This window comes from Typopeltis vanoorti, chromosome 6 (assembly GCF_054136105.1).
Source record: "Typopeltis vanoorti isolate ZY-2024b chromosome 6, IOZ_Tvanoo_1.0, whole genome shotgun sequence".
Lineage (NCBI taxonomy): Eukaryota > Metazoa > Arthropoda > Arachnida > Uropygi > Thelyphonidae > Typopeltis > Typopeltis vanoorti.
In genome coordinates, this window is record NC_143554.1 from 47,029,846 (window position 1) to 47,053,101 (window position 23,256).

General features: G+C 32.8%; 1 protein-coding gene across 1 annotated transcript in view; it reads right to left on the bottom strand.

Annotated features, from left to right (window-relative positions):
* The window catches only part of LOC150105437 (telomere-associated protein RIF1-like), a 396,727-nt gene that overhangs the window by 68,107 nt on the left and 305,364 nt on the right, over positions 1-23,256 (bottom strand). The window contains exon 18 of the mRNA XM_090393961.1: positions 17,380-17,484. Coding sequence (XP_090250087.1) covers positions 17,380-17,484 — 105 coding nt within the window. The remainder of the gene's footprint in view (positions 1-17,379; positions 17,485-23,256) is intronic.

Below are 23,256 nucleotides of genomic sequence, written 5' to 3' on the forward strand. Positions count from 1 at the left end.
TTTTCCCTAGAACCGACTAATATAATGGTTTGCTTTGATATACAATCTTTCTTCACACATATTCCTCTTGAGGATATGCTACATCTACTTTCAGAAGCATTTCCATGGGATATACAGTGAAACTATTCAACTTTGTTATGCACTCTGGACATTTTATATGTATGTCAGAATAAAGTTTACAGTCAAGTTGAAGGAATCACAATGGGAAGTCCACTCTCACCAGTACTTGCTAACTTTTGTTTAGAACATATAGAAGATATCCTTTTCTTATCCATATGTCTTCAGCCTTCATTTTGGGTTCATTATGTAGACTATATTTTGCTATCTGACCCCATAATGAAGACACATTGCCCATTCCTACTTTTTTTTCTTTTTAATCAAATATAAACCAACCTACATCCATGAATTAAATTTACTATGGTAATGGAAAAAAAAATTGCCCATTTTATATTCTACTCCTTCATTCACCATCAGGTGAATTAATTACTTCCGTTTATCAAAAACCTACTTTCACTGAATGCAACAACATTAGCTCATTATCCATCACAGAAAACTGGAATTATAAAAACCTGATTGAAATGTGTTCATACTATTTGTTATACACCTCAACTGCTACAGTAGGAACTCTTAAACATCAAATGGTATATAAAACTCAATGGCTTCTCACTATAGCTTTTTAATTCCTATAATCCTAGCTCAAATAAGAACGAAAGAGTACATCAAGTTCCAATTGCTTACATTTCTGATATCTCATAACCCATTTTCAGAATTCTTAAGAAATGCAATTTAGTAGCTAATTTTCTTCCTATCAACATGATTTCCATCGTCAAAAGATAAAGTCTCCACTAGCTCTCCCTGTTGTCTACTAAGTTCCTTCTGTCATTGTTCTTACTCTGAACAAACCAGACACTGTGAAAAAGAGAATACAAGAACACCTGTCGTATATTAGCAACAGTAAATCTGAAAAATCTGGCTTGGCACAGCATGAAATAGATACAAACCACAAAAATCTGTGAAAAACATACACACAGCTTATGTCTCTTTATAAATAAACTTTTCTTTTACTTCCATTTTGTATTTCAAGAAATTTAAATTATTCTTTTTTTTTTAATACTAACAATAAAGAATACCATTTTTTTGCATAATATTTTCTCACTATCATAATTCTTCAATTAATACCAAATAGGCAATAAATAAATAAACATCCTATAGTCTAAAACATGCTTACTTCATTAGTGCTGATATAAATGTGAACATTTAATGCCTCTCCCTATCTAAGATATGGGAAAGTCTTATTTAAGTCACACATTAATATTTTTTTTTTTTAAACTAATGAATTATCAATATTTCCTTAGTTATACCATTGTGCTTTTTATGTATAACATCACGTAGCTTTTACTTTTTCAAATCATCCAATTTTTTGTATGTAATTAACTGTTGCCACTGATGATGGCCTGTAATATTCAGGCTGAAATATATGTCCTTAAACAAATAGTATTACTTATCTCTTGCATTTTTCATGTTCATTGAAGAAACTTCTCATGGCACGAGTATCTCTTAAACAACAGTAAATATATATATATATATATATATATATTAAAAATCTGTGGAAAAAACATACTGCAGTTTATATCTTCTTTATAAATAAAGAAGATATAAAACTTTTCTTTTACTTCCATTTTGTATTTCAAGAAATTTATTTTATTTTTTTAATAGTAACAAAGAAATACTATTTTTTGAGTAATATTTTCTCACTATCATAATTCTTCAATTAATACCAAATAGGCAATAAATAAATAAATATAAATTTATATTATTATTATTTGACACCTCCAGGGAGTCCAAAGACACATCGAGGGAGAGTGTGCCAACAGCATCGAACGATTGATCCCGTTCCAACTATTGCAGATATATTTTATTTTATTTTTTATTTATATTCAGATGAAATCATTTCCTGGGAGTGAAATTTTTTGCTTCAACCTGGAAATGTCTTCAGAGGAAAAAATAAATTGCTCCAATCTGGATGGATGAAAATTTCTATTTTCAATTATTAATTCATGCAATAAGAGGTTGCAATATTCCGTTTATAACAATTCAAAATTCATTTTGAATTGTTATAAACGGAATATTATTTTGGTTTCAAAATCATTTCAATCCCTCACTTAAAATAAATTAGTGAATCTGAATAAGAACTTTATAATGATAAAGCAGAAGATTTAATATAAACTGAACTCTTTAAACAGTTGTGTAATCTGGTTTAAAATTAATAAAATAGGCCTCAAATCATAAATATGATTTTTTTAACATGATTCATACCCATGAAAAGTTGCAAACCTATAGTAGATTACTGAGTGAGATAGATGAGGTTTTTTGTATTTTTATTTAAATAATCTTAATTTTTTTTTTTTTTCCGTTAATCAAATTCCTGATGTACCTGCAGCAGTTGTACAGGATCACGATATTATGGTAGGATTACATGAAAAGTTACATCATTATCAACGTCCTATCGCTTTCCTCCAAATTAACCTGTTTTGTCAAGACTCCATATCATCAGATCTTATATTTCTCTCTTCTAAGGAACTTTTAACTACATCAATCCACCAAGATCTACCTCTAGAACTTTTTCCTACCATCCTAGCAAAGAGCACTTGTTTTACTAACCTTTTCTCTCCCATTCTGTTCAAGTGACCATACAACCTGAGAAAGGCTCTGTTAACACATTTTCCAGAATGCAAACAATATCAAGTTCTTTCCTAATATTCTCATTTTTAATATTATACTCCAAAAATGATATCTGTTCACTCCCCTACTCTTTCTCAGAACTTTCATATCTGTGGTCTCTAGTCTTTGATCAAATGTTTCATTTCTAAAACAGCTCTTGAATCCATAACTTGAAACTAGTTTGACCACTATACAGTTATTGATTTTACTAATTTCTCTCTTATTCCATATAATTTTATTCACAGTTGCCTTCCTACCACACCAGATTGGCAATTCTGCCACCTATTTCCATATTTAATTTGAAATATTCACTAAAAATTGTGCCTAAACAGCTAAAATGTTTAACTTTGTTCTATACGATCACCATTCAGAAAGCAGCAAATGTTTTTTCAATGTTCCTATTTTTATTGTCTTTTCATTGCCAATTTTCATACCAAATTTATTACAGTAGTTATTCAATTTAGTCAGGAAATCCTGCATAAATAGTACTGGATTTATTTAGAAATATACTCTAAAACCCTGTAATGTGATCCATACAGATGATGAATATAATATACAGTGGAGATAATATACATGTTATTCTATAGTTAGGATGTACAACCACAGTAAAAATAAATTATATAAATATTTTGTCATTTGTATCATAAGACATATCAAATCTGGTCGAAAAAATTCAGTAGGGAAATTCCTCTGTGATTCTAGCACTCAGTTTTATTTCCCTCTTTATAGATGAATGCTGTTGAGCTATACTCCAGTCATATGGAATTTGACTCTCTGACAAGGCCTGAATTATATAGTATATAGCCACTGTAAATCTTTTACACCTCCATATCTAAGCATCATTTTTGGTCAAATATCAACTCCAGCTACTTCTAGTACTGATATGTATTCCTGATCGCATTCCTGCTGAATGTTTTCTACCATCTGGTGTCACTACCTGATTTATTTAGCAATCTTTAATAGTAATTACTCCAGACATCTAAAATATCTTTATTTTCAGTTTTCATGTCACCATTATTATTCTTTGATTCACTTTACAGTAGGCCTGTGCAGCTCTGTCCAAATGGCATTTGCATCCATAGTGCTAGGCCACTCGAAAAAAAAAGAATTCTCAGTTGTAATCTAGGTGCTGACTAAAGGAACTTTTCATAACCCTTTGTTCAACCAGTTACAGAGTTAGTCGATCTCAATCATGGACAAGTGGGTTTTTCATCCTATAAACTCAAGAAAATTTACTTAGAACCCACACTTCTTCAAGTGTCATCCCCTAGAAGGAGGTTGGCAACCATGTCACGGAACTTTTTTTTTCTTTTGCTGCTCTGGAACATTTATGGTAATTCAAGCCAGTCCAATCCTTAATGTCTTCAAACCACATTCTCCTGCGTCTACTCTAATTTTTCCATCCAGTTTCCCTTCTAATATTAATTTCTGAATGCCTTCTTGTCTAGTTAGATGTCAAAAATATTTAAGTTTTCATTCTTTAATTATTTTCATTAATGTTCTTTTCATTATTGCTTTCTTTAAAACATCTTCATTTTCTCTGTCCATGATATTTTCAACATTCTTCTGATAGTCCACATTTCAAAAGCTTTTAATTTTTTCTCAACTTCTTTATTTAGAGTCATGTTTCACAGTTGTAGAGAAGACTTGACCAGATACAGCATTTTATTAATCTTTCTCTTGTGTCTGTTAATGGCTCTGGCTGCATATCAATGAAGGCTTTTCTTGCTATCTCTATTCTTCTTTTTATTTCTTTAAGGGAAGTTTCTCCATCTGTAAACATTTGTCCCAAATATACAAAAGACTGAACCTGTTAATTTTTTTTTTTGTTAACAGTTAGGTTTAATTTCTTATTTATTGGTTCTTTTGATATAATCATGCACTTTATTTTCTTTAGGTTGATAATTAATCCTCCCATGTCTAAGCTTCCATTGTAAATTTCTGTGACTAAGTTTTGAAGATCATCTTATTGTTGAAGTTCCTACCCCCGACTTTTACACCCTTCAATTCTGAAATACCTTTAAAAACTTGCTCATAACAAATATATTATAGAGCAAGGGTGATGAGAAACATCCTTATCTTAATCCTTTTTTGATTTCAAAGTTGTCAGAATATGCATTTTTATATCTTATTGAGGCCATTTGATTCCAGTATATATTTGTAATTATACATAGATCTTTTCCTTTTAACCCATTATTCTGTAGGACATGCATTAATTTCTTGTGATCTATTGAATCAAAAGCTTTGGTGTAATCAATAAAATCAGTAGAACCAACACTATTTCATATAAATCATATACTGTGTTAGAGTTAGGAAACGCAAGATGGTGACATCTCCTTTTCTTTGCTGGATTGCATTTAGAACTGGCTACTGGTGAAGAATGAATTACTCCATCAGTCTCCAAAAATTATAACAAAAACAGCCTCACCTCTCCCTTCTACAGCACTACGTCCATCATTTCAAAGCTTTAATATCCTCCAAAATATTTTGCAACCTTCCTGATATTTAGGATTTATGTTCTCAGCGAAGTCTTCCCATGACTTTTGTTTAGCTAGTTTTTTCCAGTGCTTCATTTTCTTATATTTTTCTCTATGCTCTAAGAGCATAAGCTTACTTACTTGCCAGGAACATTTGATAAGCTTTATTTTTTCTGGAATGCCTCTAACTTCCTGAGTTCAGGCATGGAGTTGTGATTTTTCAATCCTTACAGACAACCTCACCACATGCCTCTCTGACTGAATCAATATTTTCTTCAGGATTAGACATTGAATCTCCAAGGTGTGATTCTTGTTAAAAATGCTTTCATTTTTTTTTAATGATGTTTGTGTATTTGAATCTACAGTACATCTGAAAGGTGCTTGCATACTCTTCTTTTCAATATGAAATTCAGTTTTATCCTACTCAAAACTAAACAGTGATCACTTCCAATTTCAAATTCTCTGTATACTTGTGTCGTGAACCAGTAGAAAACATTACTATCAACAATAACATAGTGAATGACTTTTCTTATTTCTTGCATCTTCTCTCCGTGTGAATTTGTGCATATTTTTATACTGGAACATAGTGTTGGAAATAATTAGCCCACATTTTGAATGTGAATCCAGCAGATACTTACCATTATTATTAGCTTGCTCTTTATGCCAAATTTCCACAAAACTTTTCTATATGCCTGGCAAACATTTCCTACTATGCTGTTTGATCTCTAACAAATACCATCTTTCTTTTTTGGTTGTTTCAGCTGCATTCTCTAATGTCTCAAAAATTCCAACACCTTTTTTACTTAGTAGTATTTCAATATGGCCTATCATTGAAGAAGAATATTTACATATTTAGTATTGAATACCATAGCTACTTCTTTCTTTCTTTTCCAATTGTTACCGCCTAAATACAACATATTATTTACTGATCAGAAAGATTCCACCTGTTTTTGTCTTTTTTGCTTTGTTAATGTCTGGTATGTTTTAACCTACTTTGAGCCATTTAAGACTTCTAATAAGCAGGGAGGTGTGATTCTTAACGATACTTGTGACATAATGATTATTAAATATATACACGTTTACACAAGAATGTATTTAATTTGCCAAATATTTCGGTCTGAATATTACAGACCATCTTCAGTGGCTACATAGGAATAGTTTTTAAAAAAAAAAACAAGGTGGAATACGAACAATCGATCATTCACACATAGAACGAGCCGTGCGATGTCATATCGCTAAGCATTAGAAGAGTAAATATTTTTGAAGTCATAATTAAAGACATTAATTCAGAAATTCATGTAATAATCTTAAATAACATTAGACTAATATAGGAAATTTACATTAAAAAAAAAATATTTATGTTATCCTGATTAAACTTTCCCAAATTTTTGATATAGATATACAGTCATTATGATTCAAGTTAGGACGAAGTAAGGCCTCCACACTTTCTTTAAATAAATGTTCAAATTTGTAGCGATATCTGTGTAGGAGGAGAGCCTTGGACCAAAGGTTGTGGCTTGTTTCTAATCCATGCTGAGCTAATCCAGATTTCTCGGGTTTGTTGTGTTGAATTGATGCTCTTGAATTCTTTTTTCTATAGAATGTCCAGTTTGTCCAAATCAGGAAAGATTACAGTTACAAGGAACTTGATACACACCAGGTAGAGACAAGGTTGAGCGTTTATCTTTAGATGAAGGAAAATGAGTGGATAATTTGTTAATAGGTGAATAAGTGGCTGTTAAATCATATTTCTTCAGAATTCTTGAAATTGGAACTCGACTTATTGAATCTTTGCTGTTCTGTGTTGGATTGTAAGAATCGAAAAGATGTGCACTCTTTTCGGAGAAGCCATTTAGTTTCATGTGATGTTTGATAGGCGAAAGTTCTTTCTGTAATAAATGAGAAGTTCAACAATTAGTTTTGGCTCGTCAGATTAAACATTTTATGATTACTGTTTTTTGGCAAGGATGATGAGCAGATTCTTTGAGAATATAACGACCTGTGAAAGTTGGTTTTCTGTAAACTGTTGTTGTAAGAATACCTGAAGGTGAACGGATGAGAAGGACATCTAAAAATGATAACTTGTTGTCTTTTTCAATCTCCATGGTAAACTTTATACGAGAATGTAAGGAATTGATACTGCTTAAAAAGGAAGGTAAGGCGTCTCTGTTGTGAGGCCATACAGCAAAGATGTCGTCTATATATCTAACTCAAAAGGATGGTTGACGGAATATAGATAAGAACAGAACTTGTTCCAAATAAAAGTTGGCAAGAGCAGGAGAGAGTGGACTTCCCATGACTTCCACTTGATTTGGAACAAGTTTTTTTAACTTGTTCCAAATATCTTATGTTTATAAAATATCTTATGTTTTTTCAAAACATAAGATATTTCTTATGTTTTGACATAAGAAATATCCAGAGTGCATTACAAAATCAAATAACTTTATAATATCTTGTGGGAAGATGTCAGCAAGTAATTCTAAAGTCTCTTTGAGAGGTACATTCGTATATAAAGATTCTACATCAAAGCTAACCATAAGATCTATAGATTGTAAAGCAATGTTTTTCAATTTATTTAAGAAATCAGAAGAGTTTTTCAAAATAGAGCGTGAGTTGCCAATGTGTGATTTCAATAATTTAGATAAGATATTTGGCTATGCGATAAGTAGGAGAATCAATACAATCTACTATAGGGCTTAGAGGAATATCTGTCTTGTGTATTTTAGGTAGACCTAAAACCTAGGAGGCCTTGCAAAATGAGTTTTTTGTCTTTCAATAGTGTCTACATCCAAACTTATGACCTCATCTAGCAGGGAATTTAATTTCTTTAGTTGTCTGTTGGTTGGATTGTAATTGAGTTCTTGGTATGTTGAGTGATTTCGAAGTAAAAGGGAAAGTTTTCTTCTATAGTTTGAAGAGCCATAATTACTGTCGCTTTCCCCTTGTCAGCTTTAGTAATGATGAAGTGACTGTTGTTTCTTAAGGAATGTATAGCTTTCTTTTCAGGAGATATGTTCGAAGGAGGAAGCTTGGCTTTAAGTAGAGAAGAAACAACCTCTAGACGGAGAGCATTAGCTTTTTCACTTGAAAGATGAATGAGGTTCCGTTCGATGTTAACTAGAAAATCTAGATATGGAATCTTTTTAGGGACTATAGAGAAATCATGTCCTTTGGAGAGGATGATTGTTTCACTATTAGTTAAAGGCCGACCGGATACGTTGACGATCCAATTATCTGGAACTTGGAATGGCTTGATTTGTCTAGAAACAAGATCATATTTGTGGTTTAGATGTTGATTCTGTTTTTTATACGAATGTTGAATAGAGCATTTAGCTACATTCAGAACTATGTTTGAAAGATGCGGTTCTATGTTTGTGGAGATATAGGTACTGAGATCAGAAACTTGATGAATGTTAATAAATAAAGATATAGAATCTTTATATATGAATGTACCTCTCAAAGAGACTTTAGAATTACTTGCCGACATCTTCCCACACGATATTATAAAGTTAAGTTATTTGATTTCGTAATGCACTCTGGATATTTCTTATGTCAAAACAAATTTTACAACCAAGTGGAAGGAACAGTCATAGAAAGTCCACTCTCTCCTGCTCTTGCCAACTTTTATTTGGAACATCTAGAAGAAGCCCTGTTCTCATCTATATTCCCTCAACCATCCTTTTGGGTTAGATATATAGACGACATCTTTGCTGTATGGCCTCACAACAGAGAACTCCTTACCTTCCTTTTTAAGCAGTATTAATTCCTTACATTCTCGTATAAAGTTTACCATGGAGATTGAAAGAGACAACAAGTTATCATTTTTAGATGTCCTTCTCATCCGTTCACCTTCAGGTATTCTTACAACAACAGTTCACAGAAAACCAACTTTCACAGGTCGTTATATTCTCAAAGAATCTGCTCATCATCCTTATCAAAAAACAGGAATCATAAAATGTATAATCCAATGAGCCAAAACTAATTGTTTAACTTCTCATTTGTTACAGAAAGAACTTTCAACTATCAAACATCACATGAAACTAAATGGCTTCTCCGAGAGTAAAGAGTACACAACATCTTTTCGATTCTTACAATCCAACACAGAACAGCAAAGATTCAATACGTCGAGTTCCAATTCCTTACATTTCCGGGATTTCAGAACCAATTCAAGAATTCTGAAGAAATATGATTTAACAGCCACTTATACACCTATTAACAAATTATTTTCCTTCATCTAAAGATAAACGCTCAACCTTGTCTCTACCTGGTGTGTATCAAATTCCTTGTAACTATAATCTTTCCTACTTTGGACAAACTGGATGTTCTATAGAAAAAAGAATTCAAGAGCATCAATCATGAATTCAACACAAAAACCCAAGAAATCTGGATTAGCTCAGCATGGATTAGAAACAAGCCACAACATCCTTTGGTCCAAGACTCTCCTCCTACACAGATATCGCTACAAATTTGAATGTTTATTTAAAGAAAGTGTGGAGGCCTTACTTCATCCTAACTTGAATCGTAATGACTGTGTATCTATATCAAAAATTTGGGAAAGTTTAATCAGGATAACACAAACATTTTTTTTTAATGTAAATTTCCTATATTAGTCTAATGTTATTTAAGATTATTACATGAATTTCTGAATTAATATCTTTAATTATGACTTTAAAAATGTTTACTCTTCTAATACTCAGTGATATGACATCACTCGGCTCGTTCTATGTGTGAATGATCAATTGTTTGTATTCCACTTTGTTTTTTTTTTAAATTATTCCTATGTAGCCACTGAAGATGGTCTGTAATATTCAGACCGAAATATTTGGCAAATATTATTCTTGTGTAAATGTGTATATATTTAATAAACAGGGAAGTGGTCTCACACTGGGCAATGAAATTCAATCACCTAGACATTCCCAAACACCCATGCTGCTCATGACATGATTAATGCCTGCAGCTTAGAACATTTTATGGGAACATGTGTAACATGTTCCCATAAAATGTTCTTTTATGGGAACTTTTTTTTTTCCAAGACTTTTCTAGCCAAATCAGAGAAATATCAGCCTGGTTATAAAGTTGCAAAGTCGAATGAAATTACTGCTGGCAATATGCGAGCCGTTTGGAAGCACATTCTTCCACATTGTGCAAATGATTTTAGAGGCTTCTCAAATGAATCTAAGTTAATTAAATCTCATTCTGAGAAGTTGAGTGTCAGTGAATTAATCACTGACAAGCCCAAAGAGGTTTCACAGAAACAATTTGAAAATAGTTTTGGTACAATGAAAGTTTTTAAGCATTGCTGCTTAGAGCTGACCCTGGTGAAGAGAGAACCAGGAAAATTTGCAGAAGAGGCAATAGGGCCATACCATCAGTTGTATGAAAAAAAGAAACAGAATGCCTGTCAAGCTACGTTAGCTCAATTCTTTGTTAAGAAGCAGAATAATAAATTTATATTCTAAATATGTTTTATTGTCTTTCAGTTTCATGGTTTTCCTTTAACTAGACCCCTAGACATACCCTAATTCTTTTATAAAAAAAATTAAGGGTCAAAAAATAAATCTGAGGAACAAATTATACATTTTCCCATAGGTTATTATATTCGATCAGTGCGTTTTCGATTAATGCGCCTGTTTTAAAGAATGCATTGGGCGCATTAATCAAAGGATTGCTGTATATTTGTGCACCATCTAATAATTTTGTTTATATGTAGATACCGCATTGCTAAATTTAATTTTCATCCATGCATATTGTATAATAATCCTTTTTTGCCTATTTTGTACTGCTGTAAAAGCATCTGTTATAATTTTACGTATATGTAGATACTGCATTCCTTGGCTTGGTGTTGCATACATGCATTTTGTGTATTGACTTGTATTGTTAACTATTTTTGTATTACTGTAATAATCTCTGACCTTGTGTGTTGCTGTGCCCTCTGCAGCAGTTCTGTTTATCTGTAGATGCTGCTTTGTGGAACTTGATTTTTTGTACAGGCATATTGTTTACAATTTTCTGTAACTGCTTATGTATAGTTGTAACCTTTAGTATGGCACATTATAACCTGTGTTGTTTTTGTGCCAAATAAACTATAAACCAAACCAAACTTGCCAAAAATTTGAAATAGGCATGTAGAACAACACAGACCTTGATGGTGGCAATGGTCTCACAAGTTGCAAAGAAGAGAATCAAATTTAAATCAATCTGAGTGCAGAATCCTGGTTTAATTGCAAAGAACTCTTATGTCACCTTTCCTTCATGGTTACATGGTGATCAAAATTCATTATGGAAACTACTACCGTACTAGAGTAAAACTTCACTTTATCATGGACCATGGACCTTTTTGTAACCAAATAAATTAATATTTATTTGGTTACAAAAATAAATTAAGCTAAACAGCAACATGTTCACATATAAGTTACTCATATAAGTAAACACATAAATTAAAACAAAATAGTATGGATGGTACCCAATAAAAGCCGAAATAATTGCTTAAGAGTATTAAAGTTAGCCTTTCCTTTAGTGTTACATGGTGATCAGCATTCATTTTAAGGTCATATTAAGGTCATCATCTGGAGTATACTCCAGATGATGACCTTAATATGACCTTTATAACATTATTATAAATAGTTATTTATAACACGGTTGTAGAGTCTATAATTTGTCTAAAATGAGTACTGAAGTTAGGGTTTGCTGGGAAACCTGTTTTCCAGCAAACCCTGACTTTAGACAACAGAATTAACAAAGCTAATGTGGTAGGAAGCCAACTGAATAAATTTCTATGGAATAAGTGAGAAAAAAAATAAATAAATAAGAGTCAAAACACTGAACTAGCTATATACAAGACAGTGTTCAAACCAATTTTAAATTTTGGAGAGCTGGGCTAGAAATGAAACTCTTTATCAAAGACCGGAAACCACTGATATTAGAGTCCTGAAAAAGAACAGGAGACTGAACAGATTGCATCAGTGGCAGTATTATATTAAAAATGAGGATTTTTTGACATTGATAGCTTTCAGGAATGTGTTTGCAGATGGTATGGCCACTTATACAGAATGACAGAGGAAAGATTAGCAAATCAAGTTTTTGCCAGAATGGCAAGAAAAAGACCCAGAGAAATACCAAAATGTAGGTAGATTGACACAGCAAAAAGTGCATTAGAAGATAGAAATATAATAACTGAGATTAAATTAAAAATGCCAAGAAATTATATTCTTGATCCTTTCTTTTAGTGTTACATGGTGATCAGAATTCATTTTTGAAATTATGGATTCTACAACCGTGCTAAATTAACTCTTTTTATTATCCCGACGTTTCGATCTTCGTATCAAGATCATCATCTGGAGCATCGTAAGCTAGTTCTCTAGCTTATGGTTTGAAATGTAACGCAGCTTGTCTTGATATGAAGATCGAAACGTCGGGATAATAAAAAGAGTTAGTTTAACACAGTTGTAGAATCCATAATTTCAAAAATGAAATTATATTCTTGGTTTCATCCTTTATCCAAGTGTAAGCAAACAAAGTTTGCACATGAAGTATCTTCATGATTGAGCCACTTGTATATAGGAGCTAATGACTTGACATCAACTGCCTATCCCATAATACAAGGTATAATACAATGTATTATCTTTATAGATATGTATAATGCCCTATGCCTTATGGGAAGGGCCACTATCCAGACCAAGAATATAATTTCTTGTCTTCTTTAATTTATTATAATCATCATCATCATCATCATCATTAAATTCCTGCCATGTACCCTCAAGGGGTGTACAGGAATATACAAAATGAAATACAGAAAATACAAAATGATGGTACAACATGACAAAATTTATTATAACTGAATGAAAAAAATTTTCAAGATCAGAAAACATTCAAGCATTTACAGATAATAGGCTAATTTGGAGGAAAATGCTTGTTAAGAAGTTAGTAACGATGCAACTTTTTCATGCAGTACTATCATAACCATCCTGTACATCCCCTGAGAATATGTGTTAGTAATTTCATGATGATTGTTCCCTTATACATTATGAAATCTTGGGTTGGCCAACTAAAAAAAAATATTAGCTTTTCTCTTGTGTTAAATTATCAAAATCTACCTTTACTAACTGTCATATCATGTCATTCCTGCCTGAAAATTTACAATTTTTCATAGGCTGGCTTGACATTTAAAAAAAAAAAAAAAGGCGATTTTTGCTCTGCATGTTAAGAACTAACACAGAATTTCTTTTCAACTTTTGTGGATGTGTTGTGTATTCAAACATAACTAGTACCTTTCTGGAAATGTAGCTATAATTTAGATTTATTTTGTTTGAAAAATATAGTTTAGTCTACTGAATTCCATCTTAACTGCATGCTATCAAACTACCAACCTAGTCCGCCAAGTGGATAATGTACTCACCTAACCAGCAGGAGATGCAGGTTTGATTATGAATTAAATAACAGTTAACACATGTTATTTATTTCTTCCTAGTTACAAAGCCATCATCAGTTAGAAAAGAAAAAAATTGGCTGACAACACTCAAACCTGAGTCATGGAGTGACCCATGGTTATAATTGATAAAAATGGCAAAAAAATCCATAGCCCACCTATGGTACTGTATGTACTATAGGTTCATGGTTAGGAACAACACATATAAAAACAGTTCCCTCCTTCTCAAATAGTATGGAATTATGAATACCTTGTTCAACAGAGCAAAATTGATTTATTCTGATAATGTTCTCATCACTGAAATGAATGACATTCACAATACCTTTTTAGTTAGTGGCTAAGAAGATATAAAAAAAGTATATGATATACATAAACATATACTACACTAAATCTAGGATCATCCTATACATATACACACACACATATGGAGCATGTAAAAAAGCTGACAAAAAAGGGTTACAAAATATGATGTTGTGTATTTTTTTTTTTTTTTTTCATGAATAATTTGCATCCTTTATCTATTTCCTGAAGGATTGGCTGTCCTTAAACCTACCTGTGTAAATATGCAGAATTAGAAACTCAGAGAATAAGGACTACATGTTACTTTTGGACACCTTTCACAAGATATACTGGAAAAACCTGACTTCAATGTAGGAAATACAAATATGAGAAACTGTTCCTGGATACTTCTGCTTAAAAAATATATATATCTGAACCTCGGCAAATTTGGATGTCCTAAACCTCATATCTATAAAATGCTCATCTTCAGAACACCAAGTGAATGGCCCAGAATACCCAATGATTCCTACTAGGTGGTATGGTACAGACTATTTAATACTACTTTGTCTGCCTACTGAAGTCCAATCTTCACAATTGGGCTACTTGTGAAGATACTTCACAAGTGTAGCAAACCAAGTTTTCATGTGAAAACTTGGTTTGCTACACTTGGATCAAGGATGAAACCAAGAATATAATTTCTTGCCATCTTTAATTTATTTTCAGTTCTTATATTTCTGTCTCAATATTTCGTTTATATTTCTCTCTTATTCTTGCCATTCTGGCAAAAAAAAAACAAAAAAACTTGTTTTGCTAATCTATCCTCTGTCATTCTGTTTAAGTGGCCATACCATCTGTTAACACATTCATGAATGCTAACAATGTCAAGTTCTTTCCCAGTATCCTCATTTTTAATATAATACTGCCACTGATGCAATCTGTTCAGTCTCTTTTCTTTCTCGGGACTCTCATATCTGTGGTTTCCAGTCTTTGATCAATTTCATTTCTAACCCAGCTCTCATATCCAAAATTTAAAATTGGTTTGAATACCATCTTGTATACAGCTAGTTTAGTGTTTCGACTCTTCTTTTTTTTTTTTTTCCCTCTTATTCCATATAAATTTATTCAGTTAACTTCCTAAAAGAGAGGCCAAGATACTTGGCCTCTCTTTTAGGAAGTTTATTAGGTTGTTAAATATAGAATATTTAACAACCCTATTCAATAAAATACTACACACAGGAGAGATCCCAGATGACTGGAGAACTGGAAAGATCATCCCAATATACAATAAGGAAGACAAAAGAGACTGCAGAAATTACAGAACAATCAATTTACTCCCTCACACCTATAAAATATTCATAAGAATTATACAAAATAGATTAAAAAACACCTATGAAGAAATGATAGGCATAGAACAAGCTGGTTTCCAAGGAAACTATTCAACAATAGACCAATTTTCACATTGCACCAACTAGCAGAGCTCAGCTGGGAAGACCATAAAGAACTATATTGTTGTTTTGTGGACTTTAAACAAGCTTTCGATAACATCAACACAGAAATCCTTCTTAAAATTCTACTAGAAAAAGCAATAGACAAATATATAATACAGTTTCTGATAAAATATTACTCTAAGACAAATGCAATAATTAAAAAGGACACACTCACAACAGAACCCATAGAGATCCAAAAAGGAGTAATGCAAGAATGCCCATTATCCCCATGCCTATTCAACATATATCTAGAAGTTGTAAAGAAAGCAATAGACAATGAGCCTGGAATCAATGTCAACAGTTTAAACATAAATAATATCAAATATGCAGATGATCTCGTCCTTCTTGCAAAAACCCCAAATGAAAAACTACAAAAGTTGATCAACAAGCTAAACGAAACCTGTAAAACATATGACATGACAATAAATATACAAAAGACAAAAGTGATGAAAATAGGGAGGAACAGAACTACCATCTTAGCCACCCTAAACGGAGAACAAATAGAACAAGTAGACAACTTCGTATACCTTGGATCAAAACTAACAGAAACAATAGATGAACTCAAAACAATCAAACACAGAATAGCGATAGGATGGACCACCATGGAAAAATTACAGAAAATCTGGAAAACAAACAAGATATCTAAACAAGCCAAAATCAGATTATATGAAGCAATAATTATACCAACAGTCATCTATGGAACAGAAGCATGGACAGTTAAAAAAAGAGAGGAGAAAAAACTGCTGGCATTTGAAATGAAATGCTTAAGAAAAATAAATAGAACAAGTTGGATAGAAAAGAAAACAAACATCACAGTCAGACAAGAACTATTGTATAAAAAGACAATAATAGAAAAAATTAGAAAACAACAAATGAGATGGTTTGGACACACTGTATGCATGGATGCAGACAGACTCCCTAACGTCCTAATCAATACTTTTCCAACTGAAAAAAGAAGACCAAGAATTACCTGGCTGAAATTAATAAAGAACATCTCGGGATGCAGAACACATAAGGAACTTTTTCGAACAGCAAGGAATAGAGAAGACTGGAAGATCTACTCAAGAGAAGACTCGACCCATCTTAGATGGAAGAGAAGAAGAAGAACTTCCTACCATACCAGCTTTGCTAATTCTGCTGTCTATTTCCAAATTTAATTTGCCATCTTAATTAAAATATGTGCCTAAATAGCTGAAATGTTTTACTCATTCTATAGATTTTCCATTCAGAATGCAGTTAAAGACTGTTCTCCCTATTTTTATTGTCTTTGACTTTTTAATGCTGATTTCCATACCAAATTTATTACAGCAATTATTCAATTTAGTCAGGGAATCCCACAAACTTATTCTGGGAATAACATCTCCAATTTTGATATCAGATTTAATACCACTTTCCTTATGTGATTCACATAGATGATGAATAATAGTGAAGATAATGTACACCCAGGTTGCACATTAAACCTTGTTCCTGTAACTCCTTCAGTTCTAATTGCTGATTTATAACTCAAATATTGACTGAGTATGGCTTCATATAATGTCCCATTAACACCACATAAAAGAAACATTTTGAATAACTTTCCTCTTGGTACCTTGTCATATACCTTTTCCAGATCTACAAAATTTAAATACAGTTCACTGTTATATTCCCATGATTTCTCAACTATTTCTCTTAAAGTGAAAATCTCATCTTGACAACCTCTATTCGACCAGAATTCAAGCTTCCCTTCCATAATTTTTCTCAAGAAAAATATCCTTTTTTGCAAATGGGTACCATGAGCACTCTACTCCAATCATCTGGAATTCGACCTTCTGACCAAGGTCGAATTCCAAGTGAAGAATTAAACATTAAAATTATGGTAACTATTTTATAATAAAAAATCAACAAAATAATAAACATTTCAAATGTATTAACATTTTATAAGCATTTTTTGCCTGGTTTTTATCATTATTACAGAAAAAACATTAAGGCTACATTTTTAAGTACACTATACCTGGCGAAGGTGAAGAGTGAAAAAATGTTGAATAGGAAAAATTAATACTGCAGTAAGACAGGAAAAATCATGTTCTAGACTGTCTCCTTGGTTGACATCTTGAGTCTGTAAAGATAAATATTTAAAAAACACTGATTCAATATTTTGCTTTCTCTTCAAATTATATAAATTTTATTACTGTGTCAGCTTTATTAATATTATTACTATGATCGATAGTGAGATTAAACCTCCAGAATAATCATTCTAAACCAAAGCAATGTCTCAATACTTTATATTCTTAGTTATATGATGATTAAGAGTTTATTACACTTTAATTGCTGGCCTGGTTGGCTGAGTTGTTAGTGTAACCGCTCTCCAGCCAAAAGGCAGCGGGTTCGAATTCCACCATGGATATTTGTGATTGTCTATACTAGTAGTGGTGGTGGTAGAAGGCATTGATGTAAATGATGATTGCAACTGGAGAATTGGGTAGAGAGAGTTGTAGAATAGGTGCCATCCCTCAATGAGTCTTTGGACTCCCTGGAGGTTTCACGTAATATCAACAAACTGTTGGAAAGTCTCAAAATCTCCAGAGGTCCAATTCCACTCTAAAGCTTAATTCACTATAGCAAATTAAACAGTAAACATTCAGTGCAGCAAGTTCGCTATAAACATATCGTTCACATCAATTTCCGATAGTTGACCTCATAGAGGACAGAGAATACATGTCAATGCTACTATCCTGCATTCTGTTCAAGTGATCATACCATCTTAGATTAATTCTGTTCACACATTCTTGAATACTAAGAAGTTCCTTCCTAATATTTTCATTGTTAATATGATTCTTGCAATTGTGCAATCTATTCCAACCTTTAATTTTTCTCAAACTCTCCGTAAACTCAAGAAAATCGGCCATCGAACCCACACTATCTTCAGACATTAAAATATATTGTGTTAAGGTTAGGAACCATGAGATGGCAGCACTTGCTAGCCACCTTCTTCACTGCATACCGATTAATTAGTGATAACCTTTGCCAGCTATCTCTAATTGGCTACCAGTGGAGATTGAACTGCCCGCTCAGTCTCCAAAAAGTTCGATAGGGCTAAAATGGCCTCGCCAACTCCCTATATGGGAATAAAAGGTGTTAGCTGATTTTTTTTTTTTTAACCTCCCCATATCTGTGGTCTAGTCTGTTATCAAACTCTTATTTCTAATTTCTTATTTCTAACCCAACTCTAGGATCCATAAATTTACATAGTTTGAATACTGTCTTCTATGATGCTTGTTTAGTGTTCTGGCTAATTTCTCTCTTATTCCAAATCACTTAAATCAACTGATTTCAAACTATACCAGCACTGTTTTAATTGTAGCATTTCCATATTTAATTTGCTACCTTCACTAAAATTATGCCTAAATAGCTATAATATGTTACTTCTACATGTTCAGTATTGAGAATGCAGTTTATGTTTTCAATATTCCATCTTTCATACTTTGCTCCTTTTTTGCTTATTTTTATGAGAGATCTGTTACAGTAGTTATTCAGTTTAAAGTAACCAGAAGAGTGAAATGGATTTATTTAAAATAATAACATCACCTACATAAAGTAAAGACATGAGTTGAATATTTCCAATTTTGATATTAGATTTCATGTTATTTTCCTTCGTAATGTCATCAATATAGATGATGAATAAGAATGTAGAGTGTGTGTGATGTAAATTGAGATGTTAACGAGAGTGCAGCCTATCTTTTTAATGGAATTCTTACAACTTACAAGTAAAGTAGAAGCTATATATTGTTCTATATAATATCCTATTTACACTACATCATTGTACAGTATCATGCAAAAAACAGTACTGAACTTTGGCATCCCTTTCAGTACATGCACGATGAGATATGCTGTTCAAATGTATGCACATTAATAGAAGAGCATGTGTACAGTCTATGTTCATTACATTTAGCTGTAGCAATGCTGTCAACAATGGAAGAAGAGATGTTTATTGTTGGGCATTATTTTCATTCATACAGATTTGGTAGAACAAATTGTCCAAGCTTATGACATGTTTGTGAGCAGTTTGTTCATCGTATCTGTAAGTGTGCCCCAAAAAATAGTGCCATCACTAGCTTAATCGAAAGGTTCCAACATACCGGAAGTATTCTGCCACAATACAAAGGGCATTCAGGGAGATCATAAACTGTTAACACAAATGAGATTCATAGACATGTGTTGGTGAAAGTGTTACAGTCTCCGAAACAGTCAATGCTGAACAGGTTATAAAACTTGGGATATTGAGGAGGTTGCTACAGAGAATCCTTAAGGAGCTGGTTCTCTTTTTGTGTGTCATTCAGGTGGGTCAGTTTTTAACAGCAATGGATTATGCTGCACAGCAGGAATACTGTATATGCGTGCTGGGCAAGGTCTAGGAAGACCTTGCCTAGATCCATCCTTCCTCCATAATGACTGGTTCTCAGATGAAGTACATTTCAATCTAAGTAGTGATGTAAAAAGACAACCCTACAGGTTTCTTGAGACCGAATCTGTCCACGAGAAACCTCTTAACAGTGAGGCCACTGCATGCTATGCGGTTTTTGGCCATGGCATAATTGGGCTCAACTTCATTGAAGAGGGTGGTGTAACGTGACTTTGAATAGTGAACACTACATCGAGAATGTGTTGGTTCTGTTCACCCAGGATTTGCATTGGATGTGTTATGCAAGAAACATTCCATTTCGTGCATAGGTATTCCTACACACATCATGTGGTTCTAGAATCTATTTATCAGAACACTTCCCTGAGAGGTTTACAGAATTCCCATACCCTTCATGTTCTCCTGATCTCACATCACTTGATGTCTTCGTTTGGGGCATATTGAAGAAATGGGTATTTCTTCAATATATCTTCAATAGACCACACCTCCAAACTTTGATGAACTAAGAGATGAAATTACATGATATGTCCAGCAGGTGCTCCAAGAACCTTCACATGCACTATGAAACCTGTTTTGAAAGACAAGGTGCCCATTTGTGCATGCAATTTACAGCCATTAAATGCTTTATTCAACCAAGATTCAGCCGATAGTCGTGGATGTACATATCGCATAAACATATATTTCTTTGTTAAAAAACCCATTGACTGCATAACATATATCGCTGTAATTATTCAGTACCATTTTTTACATCATACTGTACTATAGGTAGACAACCCTTTTTATGGTTAAGATTCAATTTTTTTAATAAAAACTTATTACAGACAATGTTTTTTAATAACTGTATTTATATTATGTCATTTAATTTTAAAATAGAAATTGATCTATCTGAATAATTTCAAAAATACCTAGAGGTAGTAACAATCATTGCTCGTGAGTTTAGCATACAGAGATCTGATCAAGAGAAATTCAAGATCAAAAATAAAGAACATCTTGGCAATATGGCTAAAAAAAAACAGGATTAGCTGCTCGTGTCTCTTCCACAAACCACAATACTGTTCTGTTCAAAAGATAACTTCTTGTTGTGACATATCAAAAGAATCCAGCATAGTGATTCATTCACAGTTTTCTCAATCAGAACAATGGATTCATATATCTCAAAGTTTATAACATCTCTAAATACTTACAAGGTTAATTATGCCAACAGAACAAATAATACAGAAATGTTAACAAATTCTACCTCCCTTCCTACCCCCCCACCCCATTGTGGTTTGTTTTCAAGATTACATTCTGCATTCTGTGTTCCTTATGGTTAAGGAATTAAGAGCTGTGAGTCAATTAAAACCTGTTTTATCAGATTAATAGTTATTTTGCATTTAATTTTGATGACATAATTAAATCGCAGTATATTTAAAATAATTAAAAAAAAACATAATCATAATACAATCCAGAATATGCTTCATTTAAATTGGGAAATCTAAAAAGGTATGTTACCTTAATTAAAAAATTATAAAAACAGAGAAATATGCATGCAAAAACTTCGACATAGAATCACACAAACTTGAGTAGCTAATGTACGATTACTAAAAATAGTCAATTTCCTAACTTATTAAAAAAAAATTATACATATACATAGACAAAATAAAATTAGGAAAGATTAGTAGAATTAACACAAAGTTAGGAAAGATTAGTAGAATTAAAAAGCACCACCATCTCCCACAAAGGGACAGACGTATACTATCAGATCTGTTCAAGTTAGGAAAATAAATAGGTTCCACGTGTTACTCTATTATTGTTATCTGAGACCTCCAGGGAGTCAAGGACTCATTGAGGGAGGCTATAAATCACCCAAACCAACTGTCAAATCTTCTCTTAAATTCATCCACACTATATGCAAAAAGCAGAATAGTTTTCCCCTAAAGGGAAACTATTCCACTCACTCACTGCTCTGTTAGAGGGAAAAAAACTTGCTCTTACCCTTTTCTTAACTGTGAACAAACTTAACATCCACGGATGCCCTCGTGTTCACTCTCCACTTTCTATATAATGAAAAACTTCCTCAGATGATATCTTATAACACCCATCAACTTTTTGATATCTGTCAGCCATCCACTTATCCATGTCAGGAGTTTATATTCCAATTTCATATTCTCCAGTTTATGCAACAGCCTTTAGTGTGGCATCCTATCAAATGCCTTAGCAAAATCCAACATTATCATAGTGTATCCATTCCCTTTATCCAACTCAGCCATAACACTTATAAAATATGAGTGAATTGCTAAACATGACCTTCCTTTAGTAAACCCATGCTGCTCCTTGCAGAGTATAGCTTGTCTACTAATTTCTGTATGCGAGTTCTTACCAACTTCTCTAAAATCTGCACCACCACACCAGAGATACTGACAGGTTGGTTGTTAGACACATCAGTTTTTATAGGTATTATTTCTGGGAAAATTACCATGTTACTCCTCTAAAAATAAACTATTATTTTATTGACTAACATAGCCTACTTTTTGAAAAAAAAAACAGGTTTTTTTCAAATAATTCCCCCACATTACTTTACCCCCCCCCCAAAAAAAAACATTCCTTTAACAACTTAACAGCATACAAGGTCATCATCAGAATAAGGAGACAGAAAACAACATCCAAAAAGGTACATCCAAATTTTCTCCAATTTTTATTCTTCATACTTGTATATTAGTTTTATAACACTTCAGTAATGCCCTAGAATTTGGGTAAAGAGCCAATGACATTGTAAAAAGGGGGCACTCCTAAACGAAAGCACGCTATATTAGCTATTAAAGTAATAGTACATCAGTTTTTGCACCACACTTGTACAATGGAACTATCATACATTCCTTCCATTCTTGAGCTGAGACTAAAGTTATACAAACATGTGAAAGGCCAAGCCAATTCAGCTGAACATTCCTTTAGCATACCAGTGATATGTCATCTCACCCTATTTACCAAATTCTTATCCAGTGTTACATCCTGAATGTAGAACTTTATTAAAGAAATAATTCATTCAGGATTTAACAAGTCAGAAAAAAATCAGCTGAGAGAAAAAACTTGTACTGGAGCAGAAGAACTAAAGTACTAACTGTAAATGGAAATAGAATTACCTCCTTTAAGTAGAATTGTAATACCATGCAAAGAACTTCGTGTATAAATTAGTATTATATGAAATGCATCATGTATACAATGAATGGGTAAATTAGATGTAAACAATAGTCCAAAGGTCAAACGGGCCTGAGGCATCGGCAATCTAGGAAGACGCACATTCGGTTCCCGGAAGACACTGCTATGATCTCGCGATCTGCCGAAGTTGCCATGGTCGATGAAAGTAGCGGGCAGGAAAAGATCGCAGAAAAAAAAAGTAAGAGGGCACTATCATGGTAAGAACAGGGTGCTAAAAGGGGGGAAGTGAATGGAGAATAAAAAGAGTTTGCACCCCTTTCTCAGGGCTTTTTTTCG